Genomic DNA, 27,118 nt, shown 5'->3' on the forward strand with positions numbered 1-27,118 from the left:
GAGAAAGCTCGTTGAGCAGCCTGAGAGGGGAGCAATATGGATGCAAATCTTTTATTCAGTTTTCATTTGTTGATTCCACAAGTATTTATGGAGGGTCTGCTCTGTGCTAGGCACTGTGCTGGGTCTCGCTTGGATGAAGGACCAAGATGTACCTGACTTTGATTTTCCTTGCACTTGGAAAACCACATAAACAGAGACCAGCAGCTTGTGAGGTTTCATGTTGCAGGGGACTCTCACAGGACAGTCCCCCATGCTCTGTGGTGTGGTCAGTCCCGGCTGGGAAAGTGCTCACGCGCTTGGTGCAAGGATTGGTTTTGTCGCTTAATGATGACTGCTGTGTAGCCTTAGGTCACCAGGACTGTCTGTATGTGTGGGTTTCTTTCTTTTTTTTTTTTTTTTGTGTGTGTGTGTGTGTATGTTCTGATTAACTCACAAACGTACCCTTGAGTATGGTACAGCCCTATTGGGAAGATGAGATGCTAGAAAATTCAGTAGAACGTGGGCTCGATCCAAGGACCCCAAGATCACAACCGGAGACCTGGAACCATGAGGCTTGCGGAGGGCCCAGGGGGCTTTGGGAACCCACAATTCAGCTGAGAGGTAGGGACACACGTGTGACCTTGTAGAGGAGGAATCACAGAGTGGGTGTTGGACTTGACCTACCCAGAGTACTATCAGGTTTTAAGAACATTAGCAAACTGCTATCTTGGAATTAACAGGGCATCTCATCATTACTTAAGACGATGGATTCATTCTTGTTTCGTTTTAAAGTTCTTGCTAAAACTGGGGTGCCTGGGTGGCTCAGTCGGTTGGGCGTCTGACTCTTGGTTTCAGGTCTCCAGTCGTGATCTTGGGGTCCTGGGATCGAGCCCTGTGTGTGTTGTGGGCTCCGTGCTCATCAGGGAGTCTGCTCATCCTTCTCCCTCCCGCTCTGCTCTCTGCCCCCTCCCCCCCAGCGCTGGCTCATGCACACTCTCTCTCAAATAAATAAATAAAATCTTAAAGAAAAAATAAAGTTCATGCTAAATCTATTTTCTTCCGTGTGTGTGTGAAGCTGACATATGTACGTTTCTTAAATAGGTAATTTCCTGCTCCCAAAATGGGACACAAAGTGGTCGTGTTCGACATTTCTGTCATCAGAGCCTTGTGGGAAACGCGTGTCAAGAAGCACAAAGCTTGGCAGAAGAAGGAGGCAGAAAGGCTCGAGAAAAGTGCATTGGAAAAGTATGTGTTTTTTGTACTTGCCTGTAGCTTCTTTAGCGAATGGGGACTAGGCAGGCTGCGGTCGTGGTGTGGAGGGGGATGCTCTTCTTTTGGGATTTCTCAGTGACTCTTGCTCATTGGGCTTCAGAGGCATCCCACTGTTGCCCAGAGCGAATGTCTGATTCCCATAACAGTGACACCCCCCCCCAATGGTGTATGGACCCACATGCATTCCAGGCACTGTACCAGGCCCGGGGGAGATGCCATGATACAGTAAACTCTCTACAGTACACTCTGTGGAAGGCTGCTCAGCTGGCCTCACGAGGCCCTCTGATGCTTTCCACACCTGGGCAGATCATGCCCTAGGGCACCTCAAGGGCACTCGCTGTCCTGCATTTCCACCCTCACCTGTTAAGCTGAATGCTGGGTAAGACTCACTGTACTGACACCATTTTTAGTTGGATTGAGAGGAGGTAATTCGACGACGCTCATGTAAACTCATGAAATAGGAGTAAAAGAGAGTTACACGTATATGAAATGAAGCTAAGCGCTTTGGAAAAACTGCATTTGGGATAACTGTGAGCCACACAATTGACTCAGCACTGCACAAATCCGAAAAAGTATGGCAAGTTGGAGAGGTTACACATTCTGGTGGCTTTGCATGTCTACTTTTTATTCCCTATGAAGGAACCAAAACTGGAGCTCTTGCATGATGTGCGGAGGGTGTGGTTTATATAAGGAAGGCAGAATGGGATTCTGATTGGCAGACCCATTCTCGGAGGAGGTCCCTGACCCTATCTCAAGTTGGCAAAGGTTGATATTTTTCTGTGCTTTAAGTTAAAAACCAAATGTGTAAGGTATGAATGTCTCTCTATTCTTAGTTCTCCATTTTTATGAACTATTTGGATCAAACCAATACCTGTTCTGATCATGCTTGATAATTATTAAGCTGTTACTGTAAGCATCACAGCCATTCCAGGTGGTTATCCTTATCCCCAACTTGCGGACAAGGAAGTTGGGACTTAAGTGACTTGCCCGAGCTGACACAGCTGGTAAGTGGAGGATTTGACCAAGCTCTTTCCCCTGCACAATGTTGCAATCACAGATAGTTGGGACGTTCTTTCCACTTGCACTAATTTGAGGTTATCCAATATGATGTGAAACTTGAATTTAAGAATTAGAACCTCAGACCGGGCAACACCTGTGGTAATGGGTCTGAGTGATCTACACTAGCACGAATTACACAGGTCCCCGGACCCCGTGAGCCCAAAGTGGCTCTCAGCTCTGCTCAGACCTCCTCCCCACTCCTAGCATCTAGGGTTACTCTAGGGTAGGACAACTTGTTGAAGGGGGACGCAAGCCCTGGGGGGTTTGGGGAAAGTGTGTAGCTGAGGTAACCCTTCCCCACCACCCCGAGGGTTCTTGGAGCTGGAGCATCTGCGGAGAGCCAGGGTCCACAAACTGTTCTCTCAGCTGCTTTGGAGTGGTTTTTGCCTCCTGGCCTCTGTCTTGCATTGTGGTGCTAAATGGCTTTGTGGACAGCTTCCCATACCTCCCGTACCCGGGGTCGGCCCTGAATGGGGCTTGTGCCGCGTCTTATCTTGCCCTAAGACAGAAAACTTCTTGGGGATTTATTAGGCTTTTCTATTTTTTTTTTTAAATATTTTATTTATTTGACAGAGAGAGACATAGAGAGAGAGGGAACACAAGCAGGGGGAGTGGGAGAGGGAGAAGCAGTCTCCCCGCCGAGCAGGGAGCCCGATGTGGGGCTTGATCCCAGGACCCTGAGATCATGACCTGAGCCGAAGGCAGACGCTTAACAACTGAGCCACCCAGGCGCCCCTTGTTAGGCTTTTCTAGCTGAAGATAAGAAAAACAGCCATCATATTGGCTGGGCAGGTGAGGAGGAAGTCGGGATGGTGGAGGAAGGAATGTGGGGGTTCAAGGAGCAAGCTGATTAGCTTCCCTGCAAAAAATGAATGTAGTAAATTTACGTTTTTTGCAGGTGTCTCTGAGTTTCCATACTATGATTCATACTGTGATTGTTAATACTATTTGAAGGTTAACCGTTAGTTTCTCAAGATCTGTTTTCTGTAGGGAAATCAATATATTGAAAAGCTGGTGAAATCCTTATCAGAACAAGCAATTATCTGGTTAATTTAATTTTATGAAAACAGGCAAAACACTCTAGGTTGCTCCGTGATCTCACTTCATGGTACTTCATTTTGTAAGACTGTATTTGTTTCATGAAGCGTGTATCAAAACTTAAAAGTTATTAGCCGGGGGGACACCTGAGTGGCTCAGTCGTTAAGCATCTGCCTTCGGCTCAGGTCATGATCCCAGGGTCCTGGGATGGAGCCCCGCATCAGGCTCCCTGCTCGGAGGGAAGCCTGCTTCTCCCTCTCCCACTCGCCCTGCTTGTGTTCCCTCTCTCGCTATCTCTCTCTGTCAAATAAATAAATAAAATCTTAAAAAAAAAAAGTTATAAGCAGAGATACAATACAGACTAGCACTCTATCTGAATGAAACTCAGTCTCTGAGTGGGGGAAATAGAAGAACCGCTGTAAGGCTCTGAGTGAGGACTTTCTCATCCAGGGAGGCTCTTTGCCATCCAGGCTAGGATTGTGGGTTCTTTTCTTAAGGGAAGAGCATTTTATTTGCACATTTACTGATTTAATTAGTGGAACTGTAATGGCATCATTTTACATGTCTATCTGTCTTGTGTTTGAAGTTCTACTAAAATTGATTCAAGAGGACGATAATTCAATTATATGGGTGATAAAGTATAAAGACAAAGACTATTTATTTATTTGTTTATTTTGATCTCCCCCCCTTTTCTTATTGAAATGTGGCTGACACACTATGTTACATTAGTTTCAGGTGTATAACATAGCAATTTGACAACTCTATGTTATGCTAGACAGTTTACTTATTTTAATTAGTCTCAAGGAAGAGAATGGAATTGAAAAAAAGAGTTCATAGTCTCATCTTGACTCTCACCAAAAAATAGCTTATATTCTCATGAGGTTTCAGAGGGAATGGGATAGAAAACATTTAAAAAGAAATCCAAAAAAGATTTGTTATATGCTTCTTTTTAATGAGATGTGTCTAATACCCTTTTTTTTCCATTGTATATTGGCTGCACCAAAATATGTGAGTCATTTATGTTGGTTTGTCATTTGTGATATAGGAAGGATGTATTCTGTAGGGCTTAACGGGCATTGTTCCATTACATTGGCAGGGTAGCCCTTCGGGTTCGTTCTAAGAAATGAGGGTAGAAGAGACGTTAACTCTTCTTAACAAAGTGCTTGGTGAACACAAGGCTTGGTGAACAGTGGCCGTGCTGTTGGCTGTTGCCATTTTGAGGGGATTTCTTTTATTCCTTCAATCCGCATGTCTTAGACCCAGGGTCTGCCCCACATCCTTGACTGCTACTATCAGATCTAGATCCAAAGGCAGGTATTTACATTCATTCATTTATTTATTTTTAAATATTTATTTTTTATTTAAGAGAGGGAGAGAGTGCATGAGCAGAGGGAGGGGCTGGGGGAGAGAAGGGAGAGAGAGAGTCTTTTTTTTTTTTTTTTTTAAAGGTTTTATTTATTTGACAGAGAGAGCACAAGCAGAGGGAGAGAGAGGGAGAAGCAGGTTACCTGCTGAGCAAGGAGCCTGACGTGGGACTCGATCCCAGGACGCTGGGATCATGACCTGGGCCGAAGGCAGCCGCTTAACTGACTGAACCACCCAGGCATCCCGGGAGAGAGAGAATCTTAAGCAGGCTCCACGCCCAGTGCAGAACTGGATGCAGGGCTCGATCCCAGGACCCTGACATCATGACCTGAGCCAAAATCAAGAGTCGGATGCTTAACTAACCGAATTACCCAGGTGGCCCTAGGTATTTACATTTATTTTTATCACATGGTATTAAAATATTTAAATTATACAGAAGCGCTAATAATGAAAAGTAACAATCCCAAGCCAATCCTACCACTTTCTCCCAGTATTAAATTCATCTCTCTCCATGTGCTGGAATTTTTAAACTTATCACTTTTATGACATTACATGGAGACGTCATAGGTAGATCCTGAAGCCCTACCTCCTTGATTGCTGAGTGCCTACCCAAGCTCAGCTCACTGTGACTCGGATGTGGGTAGGGTGGTAGCTGGGCTAACCAGGGACATCAGCAAAATACTTTTTAAAAATGCTCCTCTTTCTCCCAGCTTAATGGCAAGCTTGAAACTCCAATGATACCCAAAGTCATTTTGGAAGAGCAAAAAGTGTGCACATAGACCTCGGGAGCCAGCCCTGCAGAAATTCAGGAACGAATGTCCCAGGCAGACACAAGAGCAATGCAAACACTAAGGCATGGGTTGGCCTGGGATGGGGAAGAGGCAGGTTTTAGGGTGAGGATTAGGAGTTTGGGTTGGAACATGTTAATTTTGGGACCTCTTTTTGACAGTCAGCTGGAGATACAGGGGAAGCAAGGAGTCTGGATTCAGTGAGGTAGTCTTGGCTAGAGAGCTATAATTGGGCACCATCAGCATACAGATCTATTTAAAGCCACGGCACTGGGAGATATCCAAAGAATGAGAAGGGCAAAGGCCCAAGGGCTGGGTGTTGGGACCTTGGAGATTTGGAGGTTGGGAAGTTGAGGGGGGGTCAGCCCAGCGACTAGAGAGGTAGGAGTGGAATTGGCAGAGAGAGGGGTCCTGGGAGCCAAGTGGCAATCAGGCTTCATGGGGGGTTGGGGGAAGGGCTGTGCCAAATGCTGCAGATGGGTCAGAGAAGATGAAGACTGGATTTGGCCACTGGGTCTAGCAAAGTGGAGGTCATGATGACCTTGAGAACAGTTCCAAAGAAGGGGGATGCTGAGAACAGTTCCAAAGAAGGGGGATGTTCCAAAGAAGGGGGTTCAACAGAGAACAGGGGGGTGGGAATGGAGAATTGTGGATGTGAGTCAGCACAGCTCTTTCATGGGGTTGGCTATAAAGTGCAGCGGGCTTGATGGAAGACATGAGGTTGCAGGGGGTAGAGGTGGGGGGTGAGGGTGGCAGTGTTGCCCTTTAAGTTGGGAGAAATAACCGTGGTACAAGCATCAGTGGGAGTGATCCACAGGAGGAAAATACTCAGGAGAGAACCGAGGGCAGGAAGTCCTTGAGCAGGTGAGAGGCTGGGTTTAGCTCGGGAGGTGGTGTAACCACAGGGAGGATCTGGGAGAGTTCTTACAGACCAGCCTAAGCACAGGCAGAGTTGACAGGAACAGATGTGAGCAGGTGGCGTGGATGAGGTGCTGGGAGTTCCACGTGTTCTGTTCTCTTTCATTTCTTCCCTCCCTGAACCAGGAGCTCTGGGACGGAGGATGGGGTAGGCGCTGATGGAGGTTTGCTTGAAAGGGAGAAAATGTGCAAGAGTCACGTAGGGCCTGGGGCAAAGGGTCAAGCTTGGGAGTGTGGCAGGGCTGCTGGACAGCAGTGAGGGGCCTGGGGTCAGGGGTCACCATTCAAAGCGAGGCCAGTTTGCAAGGCAGTGAATTTTCCTCCACGCTCACTCCTGGGTGGGTGCATGTGTGGAGACGGGGTGGGGGGGAGGAGGTGGATGCCAGCTAAACTGAAGTTTGTCCAGGTGCACACAAAAGAGCAAGAGAGGGGCAGGGGGATTGAGGAGGGATGCAGGAGTGATGAAAATGGGACCACGAAATGTTTTTTATGAAAGCCTTACTGAGGAGCGTAACTGACACACAGGAAACTACACGTATTTAAAGGATACAATTTGAAAAGTTTGATGTACATATACCTCTGTAAAACCATTTGCACAATCAAGATAGGATCATATTCGTCATCTTAGAAGCCTCTTCCTCACTCTAGGTGGTTCTTTCCTCTCATCCCCTGTCCTCGGTGCCTGGGCAGTCACTCCTTCCTGTCGCTGTAGATGATTTTGCATTTATTAGAGTCTCACAAATCATTTTATATAAATGGAATAATTTTTTTTTTTGGTCTGTATTCTTTCGTTCAGCCTGATGACACCGAGATTAATTCACGTGGTAGTGTGTATCAAGAGTTCATTTCTTTTTATTGCCGAGTAGTAGTCCACGTGTGGATAAGCTACAGTGTGTCCATCCATTCACCTATGAAGGTGCATCTGGGTTGTTTTCAGGTTTTGGCTATAAAGCTAATATGAACATATGCCCAGGTCTTTGTATGGATAGACACTTTCCCCTGTCTTATAGAAATACCTAGGAGCGGAACGTCTGGATCATACGGTATACATATCATCTTTATAAAATCCGTGGGGATCTAGAGGGTTGGTGACTGGCAGGGTCCGGCTGTGTCCCCAGGCACCCACCCCGGCATTGCAGCTCTCCTGAGGAATTACTGACATTGACCACACTCTAGTGCTGCTACCAAGCTTTGCTAACACTCCTAACTGTTGACTGGTGGAAAGACAGTCTATAAGCGCTTACTAGAACGTTTCAACACCTGTGATTCCTTTAACAGCGTGGTCCTGGCCCTGAATCAGGGGTCTCTTGTTGGCTCCACGCCCTCTGCACGCTGCCCTGGCAGCTTTGCCCCTCTGGTTCCCCTGCTTACTCATTCCCTACGATTTGCCCATCACAAGGGTGGGGGTTGGGGGGGGGGGTTGGGGACGTGAAACAAAAACGAGGCAGAACTGAAAGCAGTTGAAGCTACATAAAGGAGAAGGTGATCACAACTCCCTGAGCCCTGGCGGTCCCACCCCAACAAGGGATGAGGGGAAGAGGTCTGGGCTTTCTCTCCCCACCTCGCCACACCCCTGCCAGACTTCTCACAGGGCGACCAACCTGTGCTAAATGTTAACGCTCAAAAAAGGTGCAGTGATGACTCTGCAGATATAAAAGGAATGTGTGTTCAAAATTCTGGTTTTCTCTTGGGGCGCTTGGGTGGCTCAGTTGGTTAAGCAACTGCCTTTGGCTCAGGTCATGATCCCCGAGTCCGGGGACCGAGATCGGGACTCCCTGCTCAGCAGGGAGTCTTCTCCCTCTAACCCTACCCCCTCTTGTGCTCTCTCTCTCTCTCTCTCTCAAATAAATAAATAAAATCTTAAAAAATTTCTGTTTTTCTCATTATGAACAAGAGGACAAGCAGTGAGGTGTTACAGCCAGTTCAAAGGAGAATCCAAAGGACAGACACATTTAGCTATCAGGAACATTGAAATGAACTTGGAAACAGAACAAACTGTCCTCAGAGGTGGGGGAGGGTTGTCCCTCCACCGGACAGAATTGATTTCTGTGTTGTAGTCAAGAATTATTTGTGTTGCTATCAGTTTTCTACAAGTTCACTTTAATCTCTGCAGAGTTGTAAAGATCGGTCAGGTATGTTATAAACTGGGGCTGCCTATATATTTCAAACCAGATGCCCTTGAAAGATTAGCATATTCCTGTGGCCATGCATTTAAAAACAAAACAAAACAAAACAAAACAAAACAACTTGGGCTAGCACCACATAATATCAAAGGAAACTGTAATTAATAAAATGCATAGGTAGCTTTGGTAGAAATTTTAGGCAGGAATTCCATCCCTCTCTAGTGCTGCTACCAAGCTTTGCTAACACTCCTAACTCTTGACTGGTGGAAAGACAGTCTATAAGCACTTACTAGAATGTTTCAACACCTGTGATTCCTTTAACAGCGTGGTCCAGGCTCTGAATCAGGGGTCTCTTGCTGGCCCTGATTCTCCTTCTCTACTTTTTTAGTCAAAGTTGCTGATAATTCACAACTCTGAGGGTTTAAGATGCCCCTTACATTCCCACAGCAGAGGGACCGAGAGAAGAGGTGCAGGGAGGAGGGCTGAGGTTTGGGTGGGTGGGTGGGTCGGGGTGTGCTTGAGTCTCCTGCCGCTGCGGGGAAATCGCCGGCCTTGGGAAGGGCTGCGCCTGTGCCCAGGTGTCCTGCTGGCTACTCTGGGCAGGTGAGGGCGGTTCCCCAGGAACGTGACTTCGGCCTCTGCTGTCCATTTAGGATAAAGGAGGAGTGGAACTTCGTGGCCGAGTGCAAGAGGAAAGGCATCCCTCAGGCTGCGTACTGCAAGAATGGCATTGTAGACACCAGTGTGAGGCTTCTGGAAAAGATCGAAAGGAACACTCTCGCAAGGCAGAGTTCACTTTCCAAGGAGAGAGACAAACGGAGCAGTCCATTTGTGTTTGAACTTTCGGGGGAGCAGTGGACGGTGAGTGCAGCAAGGGGGTGCCCGATGAGCGCTGCTGGGCTCTGCTCCAGGCATTGATTGGTCTTGGCCTTGGCCCAAAGAGGAGCTTTCCCATGGATGGGGAGGAGCCAGTTGCCTGCTCTGAATCAGATTCTCTCGTCCCTTCCTCCATGCAAGACCGCGTAGTCCTGGGGAGGGCAGCAGGATCCCTCCCAGGCTGGCAGGGGCTGCGACCCCAGTGGCCCTCCCCAGGATGGCACAGCCTTTAAAATATATACTCCTGTGGTCTCTCCCCCAGACCTTTAAAATCACTCTTTGCCCCCACCTTTTTTTTTTTTTTTAATAAACTGAGTCTTTTAGGTAACATCCCCCAGTGGGTAGTGACAGACCCTTTAACTGCTTTTCCTCCTGAGATTCTGAGGCCAGGACAAAGATGCCCCCCCTCCCCTTTCCTCAGGTGTTTACAGGTGGCCTCCTGCTCCCAGTGCCCCTGACCCGCTGCTTTGCTTGGGGAGGCATCTCCAGGGCTTGCCCATGATCTGACGTTTTCTGGTGGAAGCAGCACCTGAGTGTGCCCTGGCAAGCAAACTGGGACGATGGTCCCTTTCTGGGGCACAGGGTTCTCTGGAACCTGCCCTCCATCTCTTTTTATCCCCCCAACTTATGGCTGAAGGCACTCTGGGCCCGGAGACTGAAATTTTGGAGGGGGGGGGGGATCCTGGGGGTTGTCCTTTATTGGCCATGTGATCTGGGGGCAATTTACTCCACTTTCATATATTTTATCTTCTCCAGTGCTAAGGCCTGCCTTGGCTTCCTCTCAGGGCTGTTGTGGGTTCTAAATGAGCCGATATTCTAGGACATTGACTTGTTGGTTGCACTGTCCTCTGAAACTGGGAGAGATTATTACTGTACAATCTCTAGTCTTCTTTCTCCTGCATCCCCATCACTGAGATCAGTGGGTGCTCTTCTGCAGTTCTAGTTAAATACCGCTGGTAAATCATTCTCATGTGCCGTTGTCAAACACGGTCCTGGTCTAAGCACTTACCCCACAGGGGTTACCCAGCCCACCTGGACAACCTCCATCCATAAGCACTTCTCAGCACCTTTCCAACTGTATCCCAGAGCCCTTGAGCCAGGGGCGGCCTTGGATTCTGCTGAGTTCCTCTGTCGCTTCACAAATGAAGGCCGAGGGAGGTGGTGTGCCTGGAAAAAGGCAGAGCCTGGCCCAGCGTTCAGGTCTCCCTGCTGTCTTTCTGGTGCTCTTTCCTATGATAGACTCAGAAAAACAGTGAGAAATTTGGCACAGCAACTATTAGATCTTTATCAAGCAACTACCTAGGGAGGGGAAACGTAGCACAAATTTAAAAATCCAGTGCATGGACAGATTTTGTTTTGAGATGTTAAATCAGTGTGTTTTGAGATGTAAATCAGTGTGGCTATGGGTGTGAGCCTGGTTGTCTGTGTTCACTGGGCATTTGATCTTAATATCATGAATGAACGGCAGTTTTGCAATTGGGCTAATCTGTGAAATTAATGACAACCCCAGAGTGAAATTAATGACAACCCCAGAGTCTTAACCAACTGAGCCACCCAGGCGCCCAACCCCAGAGTCTTAAAGTGGCTTCTTGGAGGGGCTGTGGGGCGGGCTAAGATTAGGCCTGATGCTCTCCCCCATGCTCTCTGGCTTCTTGCCTTTTACGTAAATGCCCGGTTGTACTTGGCTCTGCGCACGCCGCCACTCGGCTCCGACACCTTGAGGAACTAGTTGTGACTGATGTCATTCATTCTGTTTTAGGAGCTCCCGGATTCGTTGAAGGAGCAGATACACCTGAAAGAATGGCACATCAATAATACCCTGATTCAAATCATTCCTACTTATATCGAGCTGTTCCAAGCCATGAGAATTCTGGATCTGCCAAAAAACCAAATCTCCTGTCTTCCAGCTGAAATCGGTATGTTCTCCAGCAGGAGCCTCAGTGTTCTTGTCTGGCAAGCAGGCTGCTGGTGGGCAGGTGGTGGCTTGGCGCTTCCTTTCCCTCCTGGCCCAGGACGCTGCTGGACGGGGCTGTTTCCTGTGTTCCTAGAGCTGCTGGTTAGTTCGCCAGGTCCCCTTGGGGCAGTGATAGCAGGATCCCACCTGCAGAACTCAGCATAGGCAGACATTTGCCAATGGCTCAGAAACTAGAAGTCTCATGAGTGACCAATGCTGTGTTTAGGAACTTTTTTGTTTATTTTCTTTTAGTTTTAGAAAGTTAAGCATGCAATGACATGTTCATTGCAAACATAAAATATGACCAATTTGTTCCTGTATAAGTTTAGTGTAGCCCTATTATGTCATTTTGATCAACAGTTTGTAATTCTCCATCATTTTTCTGTTTAGCTGCAGTACCTTAAAATGAAGGCTACAGTGATCATTACTGCTTCTCTTTCTCTTGGGGTGGGAGGGGTGAAGGTCTGGGGGCTGCCTATAGTTCCATGAAGGATTAACTAGAGAGTAAGCAAAAAATGCTATGATCAAGGACTGACATGCTCAGGATAAAAGACGAGCTGACATTTAATCAAGTGCTTAAAAAACAAATACAAAATTATGTTTCATGTCTCCCCCATCGTCATTTATACAAATGTTTTATATCTTTGTCTTGTGTTTGTTATTAAAAGACCTTAAAGGATCTTCCCCATGGATGTTCATTTGTTCTGATGACAGGTCGTTTGAAGAACCTGAAAGAACTCAATGTGAGTTTCAACCATCTGAGGAGCATTCCTCCAGAACTGGGAGACTGTGAAAATCTAGAGAAACTGGATTGTTCTGGAAACCTAGAATTAACCGAGCTCCCCTTCGAAGTAAGAAAGCAGTCATATTGGCACTATGATTTACTTGTATTTGGTTTATGACATGGGATGATCTATAATGCAGGGAAGACAGTTTGCAAGATGAAATCCATCTTTATTATATCATGCTTTCTTGACATTTCAATCACCCTATACCAGCGATTAGAAGGTCTTTTAAAATGTTCTTATACTAGGCCAGGAGCTGAATTTAAGTTCAGAAAAGCTATCAAAAACAACTAAACTAGGCAAAAATGTCCTGTTTTCATATAAGATATTTTTATTTAATGCCTATTCAATGTATGATGCCTGTTGTCTGTAATGCAGATCTGGATTTATTTAATCCACAGTGGTAAAATAAATTGGAAACAGTTGGAAATAAACGGGGTAAATTTTTTTTAAAAGTTTATATATTCATAAAAACTTGCAGATAACCAAAGTAGTCTTAACAGATAAGATTTTAAAAGTCTATTAATTTAAGCAATATTCATTAATGATTTTTGGTCTGTATTCACTGGAGAAATGATTTAAAATCACATTCTGATGAGATGGAGCAGCTGAGAGGAAAGAGTGTTGCCAAACAAAACTCAACAGGCTTCTTATGCTGAAGGGAGATAGAGATCTCATAATCCTGCTGGTAATGAACAGACTGGAAACAGTGTTCCTGGTGTGGTGCTAACAAGGCCCTGGCTGCTGATTAGAGTCCTAGATGGGGTGTTACTCTCCTTGCCTGGAAACTTCTGGGTGGGAGGAAGTGGCCGTGTCCACTGTCGCCTCAGGAAATGCCCGACAGTCCAGGTGAGGGCATCCACCCAGGGGCATGACTCCATGCATGAGACTGCTCATTCCCCAGGCCTCTTCAGTTTATTTATTTTAATTAATTAATTAATTTTTAAAGATTTTACTTATTTATTTGACAGAGAGAGAAAGAGCGTGCACACTAGCAGGGGGAGTGGGAGAGGGAGAAGTAGACTCCCCGCTGAGTAGGGAGCCTGATGCAGGGCTCCATCCGGGTTCTGGGATCATGACCTGAGCTGAAGGCAGATGCTTAACTGACTGAGCCACCCAGGCGCCCCCAGGCTTCCCCAGTTTAGAAATTGGCTCAGTCTTCTCTTGGTTGTCCAGGCTGGAAACAATCCAAGTCATCTTGACCTCTCTTGCTCCCATGCCCTGTATTCACTCTGTAAGTCCTGTTGACAATGCCCTTCAGAATAGGTTCTGTATCTGACCACCACCCAGGAACTGGTCACCAACACCCTTGTCCAAGCCCGTGCTGTTATCATCAGGCCTGGGACAACAGCCTTCTAGGCTCGCCTCTCTGTCCCTTCTCTGTTTCCCCCCTTTATTGAGATATAATTTATAGACCTTCAGATTTAACCATAAGTGTACAATTCACCATAATTCACTTCTAGGATATTTTTATCATTCCCTCAAAATTCTGTCTCACCTGTTTACAGTTAATCCGCATGAGTTGGCATATTAAGCAGCCCTAGGCAACCACCATTTGGGTTTGTTTTTTTGTTTTTTTGTTTTTTTGCTGGCAAACAGCAATGTCCTGCTGATTCACCTATATTGACATACGTGGGAGCAAATGTACTCGGGGTATAGATTTTTAGGCTCTTTGCTTTGAATGGGATTCTGTAAATGCACTGTACTTGTTATACTTCCCCAGTTGGCTCTGTTATAACAGCTCACTGACTCTTCTTATATATAGCTTCACTATTTCCAGCCTGAATGGTTCTCATTGGCCATAAATTTCAGCCACCTGTTCAAAGTATGGCTGATTCAGGATAAATAGAAACTATGTAGCTGAAGACAGGTCATGTCTCAGCCTCATGTGTCCAACTTGTATGTATCCAAAGGAAGCACACAGCACACCAGGTTCTCGCCCCTACAGACTCAGGAAAGCACTGTTTGCCTGGATGCCATATCCAAATGCTGGCATTAAAACACTGTTTTTTTTCCTTTGGTTAAAAACATTACATTTACCATTGTGACCATTTTTAAGTGTATGGTTTGGTAGGGTTCAATGTATTCGCATCATTGTGCCTGTCTTCATGAGGATGCTTCTCACACAAATAATTGACACAATCCTGAATTCAAGTTCAAACAGACCTCAAGTAGAATGAATGACCCATGGAGGGAACTACCAGGAATTTTGAGACAAAGGTAAAGATAATGAAACTTCTGTATAAATGAGTGTTGTATTTATTTTGACTGAATGTCAGATTTTTATCTGGACAGCCCCGGAATTGTCAGGCAAATATAAGTACCTTTCAAAAGAGTTTGAATGTTTTGCTTTGCCCTTGATGAAAGTAGCTAGTGGGGAATGACGATATCCAGGCATTTGCTCTCCTTGCTAGTTTGATGCCACTGTGATTTTCCTTATTCTAATTTTCACAGAAGTCTTAATTTATTGAGGATATTTAAAGGAAAGAACTTGGGGCGCCTGGGTGTCTCAGTCGGTTAAGCATCTGCCTTCAGCTCAGTTCATGATCCCAGGGTCCTAGGATTAAGCCCCATGGCTTCTCTCTCTCCCTCTGCCTGCCACTCCCCCTGCTTGTGCTCTCTCTCTCTCTCTCTGTCAGATAAATAAATCTTAAAAAAAAAAAAGGAAAGAACTTATTCTTTTACAGGCTGAAAAAGAAAATGTACCTTCTACATTTATTGTAAAAAGAAGAAAGATGAGAGGCTGATGATAATTCAGTCTTGGTTTTTCTGCTGGTCTGAGAATCTCTGCAACACAGCCAGAGACTTTAGACTGAATTATGGGCACCCCAAACATCTTTTTTTGACTGCTTATTCACTGTCACATTACTGTCTTCACATTCATTTTCATAAATTCAAAACAAGAGCAAAACTAGAATGTGCCCATTCAAGGGGGTGAGTTTGACCTGTGGGTCACTAAAGCAAATGTGGCAATATGGGATTAGGTATGATATTAAGGTAAAGACAGGCATAAGCCTACTGCTTCTTTCTTTTCTACATTTCAGTCATTCCTTCTATTGGCCCAACTGGCTCCATATTGCATATTTCATAAGTTTGGAAAATGTGTCCTGAGAGGCAGCCTAAATGTTATTTGTGGACTCTGAAAATAAGTCAGTAAAAGGTAGCTCCTTCTATTTGTCTATATTGTCACAGCCACGACCCAACTTACAAAAAAATCCAAACATGAGACACTTTTCCTACGTCATTCAATATTCGTAGATTTGCATTTGAAATAAAAAAAAATATTTCCCTGCATATCCAGTTACCATGTTAAAAACACAAATTACGGAAATGAGACATAAAGAGTAGAGATTTCTGATCTTTTGCCATGGCCCTTCACAAGTTCAAATGTGAGTCTTTTTAAGATTTGCCAAAACTCCTTGTGGCTGTCTTCAAGTCATTCTGTTTTTTTAAGGCTTGCGCTTTTTGTCTTCTGTGACTTTGCACATGCTGTTTCCCATCTGGAGTTCACTTCCCTATCTTTCCACCTGTCGAGGAACCTCAGGACCCAGTGCAAAAACTCTATTCTCCGTGAAATCTTTCCTGACCCCTTCCCTTACCCCACCGTGACGTCGGCACATTAGCCCCTTATGTCTGTGTTACCGAACGCTCCAAGTTGAAAACTTCACATTAGTTCTTGCAACATAAAATGGCATTGCTTATTTTTAAAAGTGTGAACTCCTGGAGGGCGGCCCCTGCGTGCTGTTGATCTCAGCCCGCCCTGCATCAGCGCTCCAAGATACATACTCTGCTGATCTGTGTTGCATATATTCTTAGAAGGGCCTTTGGGAAGAAATAGCACCTGAAAATTATTAGTTGAACATACCCTCTCTTACAAAAGTAATTAGAATATGTTGTTATTCCTTTCTAGTTAAGTAACTTGAAGCAAGTTACATTCATAGATATCTCAGCAAACAAGTTTGCCAGTGTCCCGATCTGTGTCCTGAGGATGTGTAATTTGCAGTGGTTGGATATCAGCAACAATAGTCTGAGTGACCTGCCCCAAGATATAGACAGGTAGCTACTCGCATTCTGAAGGTGAGGTGTATGAATTACTTACTAACACCTTAGACATCGTTAACGTTTTAAACATGCATAACACACGAATGGTCTTTGAAATCAGTGACTTTTCCAAGAGCTTATTGTTTCTGGGAAATGAGTTTCATTCTTCATATGATAAGACACTTTCCAGTCAGCCTCATACATGTGCGTGCATATGTGTGTGCATTTGAACACATCTCCGTTGTCTTGGTGACCTTTAATTTGCTTGAATCGTCAACAGAATGACATCATTAACTTTCTTTACCCCACAGAAATAGCAAAGTATTTTTATTATATATGGAATAGGAACATATCACTCTATGTCTTTATATGTATGTTATTTACGGACGAGGAACATATTACTCTGTGTTTAGAGTATCGGTGAGGATAATTTTTTTTTGTTTCATTTATTGATTTATCACATATAATCTTTCAAACAAAATCGATATGATTAGGAAGGTTTTTCCAATTATATCCTTGTATTTCATGTTTAGAAAATAATTACACCGGGCCGCCTGGCTGGCTTATTCAGTAGAGCACGCGACTCCTGATTGTGGGGTCGTGAGTTCAAGCCCCACATTGAGCATACAGCTCACAAAAAAAAAAAAAAAAAAAATTATACCGAGTCATGTAAGATCCATTCATTCACTCATTTATTTCATTCATTCATCCCACCAATGATATTAGGCTCCTGAATGGCAGGCCCAGAGTTTAAAATGGTGAATGAAACACAGTATCTGGCCTCCTGGGATCCACAGTCTTCTTTATAAAGATAGAGCATAATAAGTAAGCTGTCGTGATACAGAAGCCAAAACTGACTTAGTACTGAAGGTCACTCACATGACCTTTTTCTACTCCTGGTACTTATGATGCGTATTGGTGCTTTCCAGGTTTGTGAGACTAAGTGGGAATTGTTTTAGTTTGAAACACGAGGGGAACTTGGTGAAATATTTGTGGGATCAGTCAAGATTTTGCAAATGCATGCAAGAAAAAACTGGGGGGGGTGTCCACCGAGTCAGAATAAAACGGAAAACAAATAAAACATATCTGGAGCACATTTTGCTCATTTCCTTTTCATTTTGCAGGTTTCTTTCCATTTTAAAGTTAGAAAATATGATGGGAGAGGAATATCGGGCTTTCAAGATATACCCCCAGGAAACATGTTGCTCAAATCTGTTCATTCCAGGCCCCAACTCCAGTACGGTTCCTTTCCCATCCCCTGCTGACCCCGGGGAATGTGGTAGACACTTGGAGAGGTGTACTGATTGGTCAGGCCCCCTCCCAGACTAGTGTATAATGCGCCGTTTGCTTATCCTGCTGTTATATTTGTCTTTGCTTGGCAATTAACCCAGTGAAAACTTAAAAAACCCAAATAGTGTCACCTGGCATGACTTTATTTAAATTTTAAAGTCCGTTTATTCTCATAGGGTCACATACATAAAATAAACTATGTAGGGATTTCATACCAGAATTTCTTTGCCATTCACTTGGTTTCCGCCCCCTGCCCCCCTTCCCCATGAAGTTAATCCTTTTAAGTTCTAATCCCTTTTACTTCTTCTTAGGCTAGAAGAACTGCAGACCTTTCTCTTGTATAAGAACAAGCTGACCTATCTTCCTTATGCCTTGCTTAACCTAAAGAAGCTCACCTTGTTAGTTGTCAGTGGAGACCATTTGGTGGAGCTCCCGACGGCCCTGTGTGACTCATCCACACCTTTAAAGTGAGTAGATCCCTGTAGAGACATTCACGTGCAAGGTAAGGGGCACCTGGCGCCTGGGCGCCCACCTGTCTCAGGAACCATATTGGATGGTTCTTGGGCTCGGAGGACCTGATCCCAGTTCACAGAAGTTTCAATGCCTTTTTACAGGATTTTGAAGTTTTTGGCCAGTGGCATGAGGAAGTAGATCTCGGAGGATTTCTGGACAAACGCTGCTTTGTTTGAAGCGTGACAAAGCGCACGACCAGGGCTCCCTGGTTGTCTTACCCTTCTCTGGTTTCCTTAAAGGAACCTGTAAACCACCCCAAACTAAGAAAAACCATCCCTGCAAATGTGATACAGATTCTAATCTGGCGGGAGACATTTGAACAGTCTTTCTTACCTTGGAAGTGGACTTGAAAAGCCCCAGCTCCACCCTCCCCTGAAGCTGACTCCAGGCCACCTTGACACGAGGTTGCTCCAGTGAGAGCCACTTCCTCCCTGTGTCCGGGGACCCATCTGCCTTGAATACCAGGTGTTTGCTATTTGGCGATTAAGGGGCGATTTCCCAGAGATGTCCAGTTCTTTCCGTGGTAAATGCTCACTTGGCATAAATCTTCCTCATCTTCCGATCCTGGCAGTAAGATGCATAACAGACAGAAATAGAGAAGTGAACTATTGCAAAGAGAGAGACTAAATTCATTCCTGTGTTAAGCACAAGATGAACAGGGATATGACATCTTCTCCCCACTGGCCCACCATACTCCTTCCACTGGAATGGGTCTTCCCTTGCCCTTGGCTGTCCTAGGAATGTCTTCTGGATGGGAAGAGGCCCCCTGGTGGGAGGGGTAGCAGGACCCCCCACCTCCTTGGAGCCCCTTCCACACTCAGGCAACCAGGAGCAGCAACTTCACAACCAAAGACAGGAAGGGAACTCCTGGTGAGGGGAAAACTGACCTGTGTGCAGGTAACTAAAGTCATTTCAGATGATGTCATTGTAGGACTTGGAAATCTAAAAGAATCAGATGGAAGCTCTTTGAATTAATAAAAGTTTAATAAAGACACTAGATATAAGTTTGCATTAAGACCTCTATGTCTTACCAGTTTCTTAGAAATAACCTATAGAAAAATAATGGAAAGAATGATGGCAGTAATTGTATTAGCCAAAAATATAAAAATCTAAAAAAGAAATCTAGAAAAGATGCTAGTAAAATAGCTCTCTTATGTGAAGAAAATGAGAAAGTGTTCCCAAACGCTATCAAAGAGGTCTTGAGTATTTGGAAAGACATACTGTGTCTTTCCTGGATGAAAAGGAGATAAAGACGTGATTTCTTCCAAAGATTATACTTCAGTGTAATGTGATTTCAACCATGACTCCAGTGGGATTTCTTTTTTGGAACTTGAACAACTGATTGGAAGGGATATCTGAAAGGCAGAAAGCTAAGGACAGCGACAATAATTTTGGAAAACAAGAGTAACAGGACAGAATTTGCCTTACTGTGAGTCATAATGTGTTTAAAAGGTATAAGAATCAAAATGAGGTGGTGCTAGGCAATGATTTGTAGATGAATGATCAGAACAGAGTAGGTAGTACTGAAAGTGAGCCTAATCTATGATACAGGGATTTTCATAAACCAGTGCGGAAGGTCTGAGTGACTTAAAACACCATTAGGGAAGTTGGCTAATTAGGGAAGACAAAGCCTGTTCTTCACTCTACAGCATCAGAAAGCTTATGGCCTATAGCCGTATATATGCTGTGTGTCATATAGGGAGACATCTAGATTAAGCCACAGATTAAGTATTAAAAGGAAACTATAAAAAGAATAAGAAATGCCATGTTAATGATGTGTGGATTGACCATGTGTTTAACACTTTTCCTTCTTGAGATCCCACTGAGATGAGGAAAAAAAAGAAAAACCTATAAGCCCCCCCACGACAGAGAAAGCAGGGGAAGGCCTTCACAGAATGAGAGATGTCAACACGCTTTGGGAGACATACAGGAGATGGAACAGTGGTGACTGATAAAAATAGAATGGAATAGGCTCAAGTTCAGAGACCAAACCAAGAAATTGAGCCCATTGACCCCTGGAGAACTCTGAAGAAGCATGTGGTCAGAAATTCCAGGTCCGCTGGGTTGGTGCAGATTGAGGCAGGGTGCTAAAAAACGAAAGGACAATTTCATGTACGCAGACGATCCCCCGCCTTCCAATCTCCTCTTCGATTCCATTGGGCAGACCACTCAGCACCTGACCAAAAAGCTTGAGGTTTCGTCTAGGGTGGCCCTGGGGGAAAAACCCCGGAGTTTTGTGTTTGGAGACTCCGCAGGGGACTGGCAGCTCCTTGCCCACATGGTCACCCACGGTGGGCTGGAGCCTGGGCAAGCATGGTCTGCACGTGCGGGTGCCCAGCCAACATTTTGTGGTCTCAGCCTCAAACATGAAGGCATCACCGAGCCTTTCCAGATGATTGTCACAAAAACATGAATTTTTCAATTTTAGAATCAAACTGCAGGCAAGATAGAAAAGTTAAATATGGTTTCAGATCAGAATGCGGATGGTGTTGGTGTTAACGGTGTAAAAGTGAAAGTACGTGATGTCTGTGATGTGCTTTGAATGCATCAAAAAATAAGATGGCTCGATGAGTAGATTGAGGGGTGGATACACGGGTGGGTGTGTGATAAAGCAGGTGCAGTAAAATCTTAAATATGGAACCTAGGTGGTAGGGATGGGTGTGTTCACCGTAGCATTTTTTTGACTTTTCTAAATGTTGGAAAATTTTCATAGTGGGATGTTGAAAAAGTGAAAGTATAGATCATAAAAATTGGGAGGTGGGAAGGTTGGGGAACTGAAGAGAAGGGAAGGAATACTTCCGCTTGATTAAACAACATTGAAGTATTGGTCCTGTGTAAAAGAGAGCTCCAGTAGGTTAAGTAAAAATAATGATTGACCGATGAAAGAGACTGACTCTGGGGATCTGAGACACAGAGGTCGGGTGAGAGACTATGGTTTTAAATAAAAAGTATCCTTTCACTATTCAAATTTTAAAATATGTACAGTGATTATTCTGATAAAACATTGAAGAATGATGAAATATAGGCATTTTCTTTTTTTTTTTTGGATAGGGACAGATGATAAAAATTAACTCAATGAAAGAGCTTGCAAAGGGGGCTCATGGGTGGCTCAGTCGGTTAGGCTGCTGCCTTAGGCTCACGTCACAGTCTCACGGTCCTGAGATCGAGCCCTGCATTGGGTCCCCTCTCCCTCTGCCCCTCCCCCCCTCACTTATGCTCTTTCTCTCTCTCTCTCAAATAAATAAAATCTTAAAAAAAAAAAAAGAGCTTGCAAAAGAAAAGTTGCATGGATCTATCCACAAAGAATTTAAAACTTTTTGCTTTCTCCACATTTAGACATTAAATAAAATTACAAGGAAAAAGAACTGGGAAATATATGTTACAAAAATAGGACAGGTGGGCTTTATCTTCCATGTGTATAGAGCTTCCACAAACCAATAAGAACGATACCACCCAAGCCAGCAAGGACCCACACTTGCAGCCAGAGACTATTCGAGGGATTTCCAAGTTTGAATTGAAATAATTACATTGCCTTTCACACCAAAACATCTTTCAAAATGGTGAGGACAGGAGATCAAATGTCATTTTAGTTTCTGTCCTTGAGCTTCTTTTTTTTGGTAGGAGTATCCATCTTTTCCGTTGCAAGGATATTGACCATCTGACTTCTTTATAATTTAACCCCACCTCATCTTAGAGTTTGATATCATTCATTGGGAGTAATATCAAACATAGTAGGACACGATCCAGTGTGAAGGGTCTGACAGAGAGCAAATGTTGGTGTGTCCACCTCAGGGCCTCCTGCCCGCTGTCCTCCGTTTGTAGCTGAGTGGCTCTCATTCCCCCAGCAGGCCTCTGAGCAGGACTGATTCCATAATCCTGTTGGATTATTCCATGGACCAGTTCCACTGGTGATGCTAATATTATGCGGTCGTCTGTGACCTTCAAGGATAAGTAAGAACTTGAGATTTAATACCACAGAGGTTGACTTCTTATGAGACGAATTCTGTGGTTAAATACGTACAGGTGAAAATGTGATATTGTCCATATTTTCTTGAATAGATTTGTAAGCCTTATGGACAATCCTCTTGATAATACCCCGTGTCAAGATGGTGTTGAAGTGATGGAAAGTGAACGAGATCGTCAATGCTTTGATAAAGAATTTTTGAAAGCCTACATCGAAGATGTTAAAGAAAGAGGTACGTTAATCTTATTTAAAATTATTTTAGGGGCACCTGGGTGGCTCAGTCAGTTAAGCACCCAACTCTTGATTTCCGCTCAGGTCATGATCTTGGGGTCCTGAGATCAAGCCCTGCAACTGGGCTCCACGCTTTAGTGCGGAGTCTGCTTATCTCTCTCCCTCTGCCCCTCTCCCGGCTCTATCTCTCTCAAATAAATAAATAAATAAATAAATAAATAAATAAATAAAATCTTTAAAAAAATTCTTTTAAATAAATATACGGAATTCCATGTACTCATGCAGCACATTTATTGACATGAATCACAATGCTAAAAAGTTAATTGGTTAATTGATTATTTTTCCAAGTACCAAATATATATACACATATAATTTTTTTTTAATATCAAATTTTTCTAGTGTACTTGAATACTTGATACATCACCAACTATTTGACAGAGAGGCCTGGAAACATACACTTGGGATGTTGCATTACTAACTGTACATGAGTTTTTAACAAAATGACATTGACAAAACAGTATCCCGGTTAATGGGAAAATAAGATTCCATTTCAAAATCCATTTAAATTCAACTTTAGAAAAAGTTGTTTCTTACATAAATCAAGGTCCACTTATATAAAAATCACAAAAGGAAAAACACGAGGTGGCAGACTAGTACCTAGATCCCTTTAGCTTTGGTTTCCCACAGGGTGGTGATAATACCCAGGAGCAGGGGGAGGTCGCAGGACCTCAGGAAAGGGCGGGAAGCTATTTCCCCAGGGGCTGTTCCCAGTGTTCTGGAAGATAGAAGCCCTTCCTTCTGCTGTAAGCACACAAACACAGGAAGAAGCCATAAGCACCCTTTTTTCTTCTAACCACCTCCTTCCTGGCTATGGTTGCACATTCTAGACTAAGGATGATTGGTCACATTCAGATATTCAGGGGTTTCATGACATCAATGAAAAATACCATTTATTTGGCAAATTAAAAATTTTTTTCAACTAAATTAAGCAAATCTCTATGCAGTTACCTCCAATCCATTCGGGTATCCCCAATCTTGAATGCTGAAATAGTATGAAATAAATGAGAAATTTATATGAAACATGAAACAAATAGCAGAACCATTTATCTTGGCAAAATTTATCTTTGGGTTGTATAAGTTTCCTCTTGTGAAAACCTTTACTGTTGTATTTTATAGATTTATTCATAATTACATTTTAGAGCTATTGTTTAAAAATGCAAGAAAGAATTAGAGAAAATAGGTAGTTAGCTTTGGATCTGTTGGTCAGTGATAAAATAATTTGCTCTGTAAGGTTAACTTTAGTGATGATAGCTTTTGAACTCATTCACTTATTTCTAAATAATTATAATAATTCTGTCTTTCATGTATTCATATTGGTTCATATGATATTTCCAAATACTCAGCTGGTTTTGACCAGAGTCCATAGCTAAGGGGAAAAAAAAGTAGCTTTAGTGAGTCACGTGGACCTCCAAACTCATGTGATTCAAGAATGATGAGCAAGTGAAACCCTTTGCTGGTTCTCAAGTGTTAGTGACCCTAAGAATCACCTGCAGGCCCCGCCCTCAGAGATTTTGACTCAGCAGCTCTGGGGTAGGACCTAGAATGTGCATTTCTAACAAGGTCCCAGGTGATGTTGACACCTTGGACCTGGGAGCCTCACCTTGAGAGCCATTGGTACAGACCATCCTTTGACAAAATTTGGCTGTGAAGGGAGAGTGGGCAGTAACCAGTGAGAAGAGCAAGACTGAGTAAAGGGGTACTTACTAAGATCATGCTTGGTTTAGGAATAGCCCAAACTTTGCTTATAAACCATTTTCCCTTCCACCTGGGGTCTTACCTGCTGTCTCAGGTCCTTGGCCATCTATTTCTGTTTTGTCAATTTTTATTATTTTAGGGTCATACAGTTTCTCAGATCCTGCTGTAGCTGTGTCAGTTTGTTGGAATGATTGCAAAAGAATGAGGGTTAATAATTCTATCTTAGATCTAAATATTTCTAAAGCATGACTAAACATTTGTGAAAGCTGACTTAATGGTGATAGATAAATCCATTTATCTCCATAGTTTAACATAGGAAGTGGTAGTATTTTGTGTGTTAACATGAGCCATGTTTTGTAGCTACACTTTGTGATAAAATGGGTAATGGTTGAGTATCTTTGTTTCTTTTGTTACAGAATCTGTTCCCAGCTATACCACCAAAGTATCTTTTAGCCTTCAGCTTTGATGCCATCCATGAGAAGACTGCAGAATCTCCCTGTGCTGTGGAGCTATAAATCTTGGTGTTGTGGAATAATGGTTTGCGCTTAAGGACAAAGTCTAGAAACCACAGTCATAGTTAGGAAAAATGATTTTCAGATTTCACATTTGCAAATAGTTCTCTCTGTGGACTGGAGAATTGATAAGTGGGTTTATATATAAAAGTTCATTTGCATATACTTGTTTCCAAAGAATGCACATTTAATATTTTAGAAAATGTGTTATTTTTTTAAATTATAACTTAGAGACCAAAATCTGAAGTTGATTACACTGTTTTTAGGAATCCAGGGATAAAGGGATTGTAAAAAGAGCATTTATATGGGACTAGCCAAATGAGATTTTATTTTATTTTGAAAGAGTTTTAATGAATTACTTCTTTTACTAAGAAAAGCTTTCCTTGGGTTTATACAAACTGCTGTTTTCATATATTTTAATTGTATTTTGTAAGACTTTAGGTATAATTTGGGCATTGAAGGTAGAAAGAAGAGCTGGATTGTCTGCCCATGCATTGGGCACAGGATACTCAGATGGTGCGCTGGGAGTCCTCACAGAGGCATAGTGGTCCTGGCTGGTCCTGGGAAGCCTTACGTGGCCTGCATGGATGGTCCTCCTGTTCTGAGTGGGTACTCGGGGGTCCCAGGATGCACCTTAGAGCAGGGAGTAGAGGCAGTACCCTTAGGGACTCCTCCTCCTCCAAGGTGGCTTTACAAGGTAGCAGGGATGACTACTTGTCCATTACAGATGAGGAGTGCCTAGGAAAGCTTTCCTGACAGGTGCTACAGGAAAAATCTGCCCAGGCCACAATGCTGCCGTCCACAGGGAGCTCATGAGACTGTTTTTTTGTTGGCAAGGATGGGATTCATGATAGGGCTTTGGACTCTTACACCACATCATATGATTTGGAGAAATTGTACAAATGTCTATTTTTATACCACTATTTTGGGCTAAAAGAAACAAGACTGTGAGTTGAAGATAAGCTTCAACAAGTAGCTTTTATGACTAAGAAGGAAAAAGTGCATATATTTACGTATATTCCTATATGAATCGACTCCTACATGGTCTAGTTCAGTGCCATCCAATAGAATTTTCTGCAGTGATGGAAATGTTCTTTAACTGTGCTGTCCAAATGTAGTGACCATCAGACACACGTGGTTTTGACTACTTGAATAATGACTGGTATAAGTGAAGAACTTTTAATTAATTAAGGATTTTTAATTATTAGATTGCCACAGGTGGCTGCCATATTGGACACACAAGTCTAGCCATTTGGGTTTTTTGGAAGAAAGGAAGAGTGATTTTTATTTTCTCTTATCTGAAGAACAGTCTGTCCCCAGAGGGGCCCCTATTGACACCCTCCATATTTTGTCTTGATAGATTTAATCATAATTCCCAGTGTTTTATCCTCAACAGATGCAAAAAAGGCAGAACATTCTAAAACCGTATGGTAATGCTTCAGCGGAGGATTGCTTCAAGTTAAAAACAAACTCTGAGAAGTAGGTTAAGAGATGAAAAGAGTAGGAAAATGAGAAATCACTTCAATTGAACCTCAAACAATTGCATTTTTCTTTTTAACTCTTCAAAAATGGAATTGAAATTTATTAGTTGTACTACTTGAATGATTTTGAAATTTCATTTCATGCCAAGGTATACATTATATATAGCCAAATGGAAAATAAATCTTAAAAGGGGCAAATAGGGGCTTTCACACAAATTGTCCATGAATAATGCAAAATTTGTTTCAATAAAACCAGTCTTTTGTGCAAAAACCTGGTTTTGGAGCTACATATAAACAAAGGAAAAAGTATTGCAAAGTATATAATACATAATTGTTTCGTGTTACATTATATCCCATACCAAATATATTGTTTGAATATAACATTTGTAGAGATATTATTTAATTTATTCATGTAAATGTAAAAATGCAGCACGATTATAGGGCATCTCAGTGGAAATATCATAGAGATTTGAAAATTTTACATGATGCATATGGACTGATTCATAATTTGGAAAAGGAATTTCCATAGCAGGATATATGTATGAGCATTAAAGCAATATGAATAAAAGAATAAAATGTAATTCCTAGAAGAAAAATGTTCTGGTTCCAAAAGCTTACTATTATACCCATTTTTCAGACGTTGGATTTTTAAGGGGCAGAGACACAGGTGAAATCATCGAGTAGTACATTTTAATTACCAGCAAGGACCACACCACATTTCTTAACTGGAGCTTTCTAGAATGACCATTAGGCATGCTTGCCAAACACCAGTTTAGGGTAACTTAATGATGATGGCAAACAGTAACCTCCAGAAATCATTTACTGTCTTTCCTTCTTTGTGTCCCTTCCTTCCCACCTCAGTGCCATCTCTTGAATCTCTCACTACTCCTGAGTGGGAAGGAAGCCTACTTTGAGGTGTTGTGTTGTGGTGGGTGTAGGTTTATGCGATTCTCATTTCCCACGTCCTGATTCATAGGGGCACCAATTTGCCTAGCTTCTCCCACCCTACTTGTCGGCAGCAGTATGTGTTATTAGAGTAAATTTTGATCATGTAATAACATTTCTTGGAATTTTAAAGAACTTTCCAATTCTTTCCCGAAATTAAAGTTCTTGACGCCAGTCTTCAGTGAGTTCACAAATGGTTCAACATCCACTTCCCTTAATGTCCCAATGA

At 43.2% G+C, this 27,118-nt stretch overlaps 1 protein-coding gene across 1 annotated transcript; it reads left to right on the forward strand.

Annotated features, from left to right (window-relative positions):
- Nucleotides 1-1,099: 1,099 nt before the first annotated feature.
- LRRC2 (leucine rich repeat containing 2) lies at nucleotides 1,100-24,417 on the forward strand. Its single transcript, XM_036107660.2, has 8 exons — nucleotides 1,100-1,224; nucleotides 9,196-9,403; nucleotides 11,178-11,334; nucleotides 12,087-12,223; nucleotides 16,068-16,213; nucleotides 17,800-17,955; nucleotides 22,061-22,197; nucleotides 24,368-24,417. Exons 1-8 carry the CDS (start codon nucleotides 1,100-1,102, stop codon nucleotides 24,415-24,417), a joined length of 1,116 nt encoding a protein of 371 aa, XP_035963553.2.
- The last annotated feature ends 2,701 nt before the right edge of the window (nucleotides 24,418-27,118 follow it).

The sequence above is a fragment of the Halichoerus grypus genome, chromosome 1 (genome assembly GCF_964656455.1).
Source record: "Halichoerus grypus chromosome 1, mHalGry1.hap1.1, whole genome shotgun sequence".
NCBI lineage: Eukaryota > Metazoa > Chordata > Mammalia > Carnivora > Phocidae > Halichoerus > Halichoerus grypus.

Excerpts from the sequence above, each read along its gene's own strand:
- LRRC2 (XM_036107660.2), top strand. The coding sequence starts at position 1,100 with ATGGGACACAAAGTGGTCGTGTTCGACATTTCTGTCATCAGAGCCTTG. Across the intron at positions 11,335-12,086 it reads CTGTCTTCCAGCTGAAATCG|GTCGTTTGAAGAACCTGAAA; the intron begins GTATGTTCTCCA and ends TTCTGATGACAG. Across the intron at positions 12,224-16,067 it reads TAACCGAGCTCCCCTTCGAA|TTAAGTAACTTGAAGCAAGT; the intron begins GTAAGAAAGCAG and ends ATTCCTTTCTAG.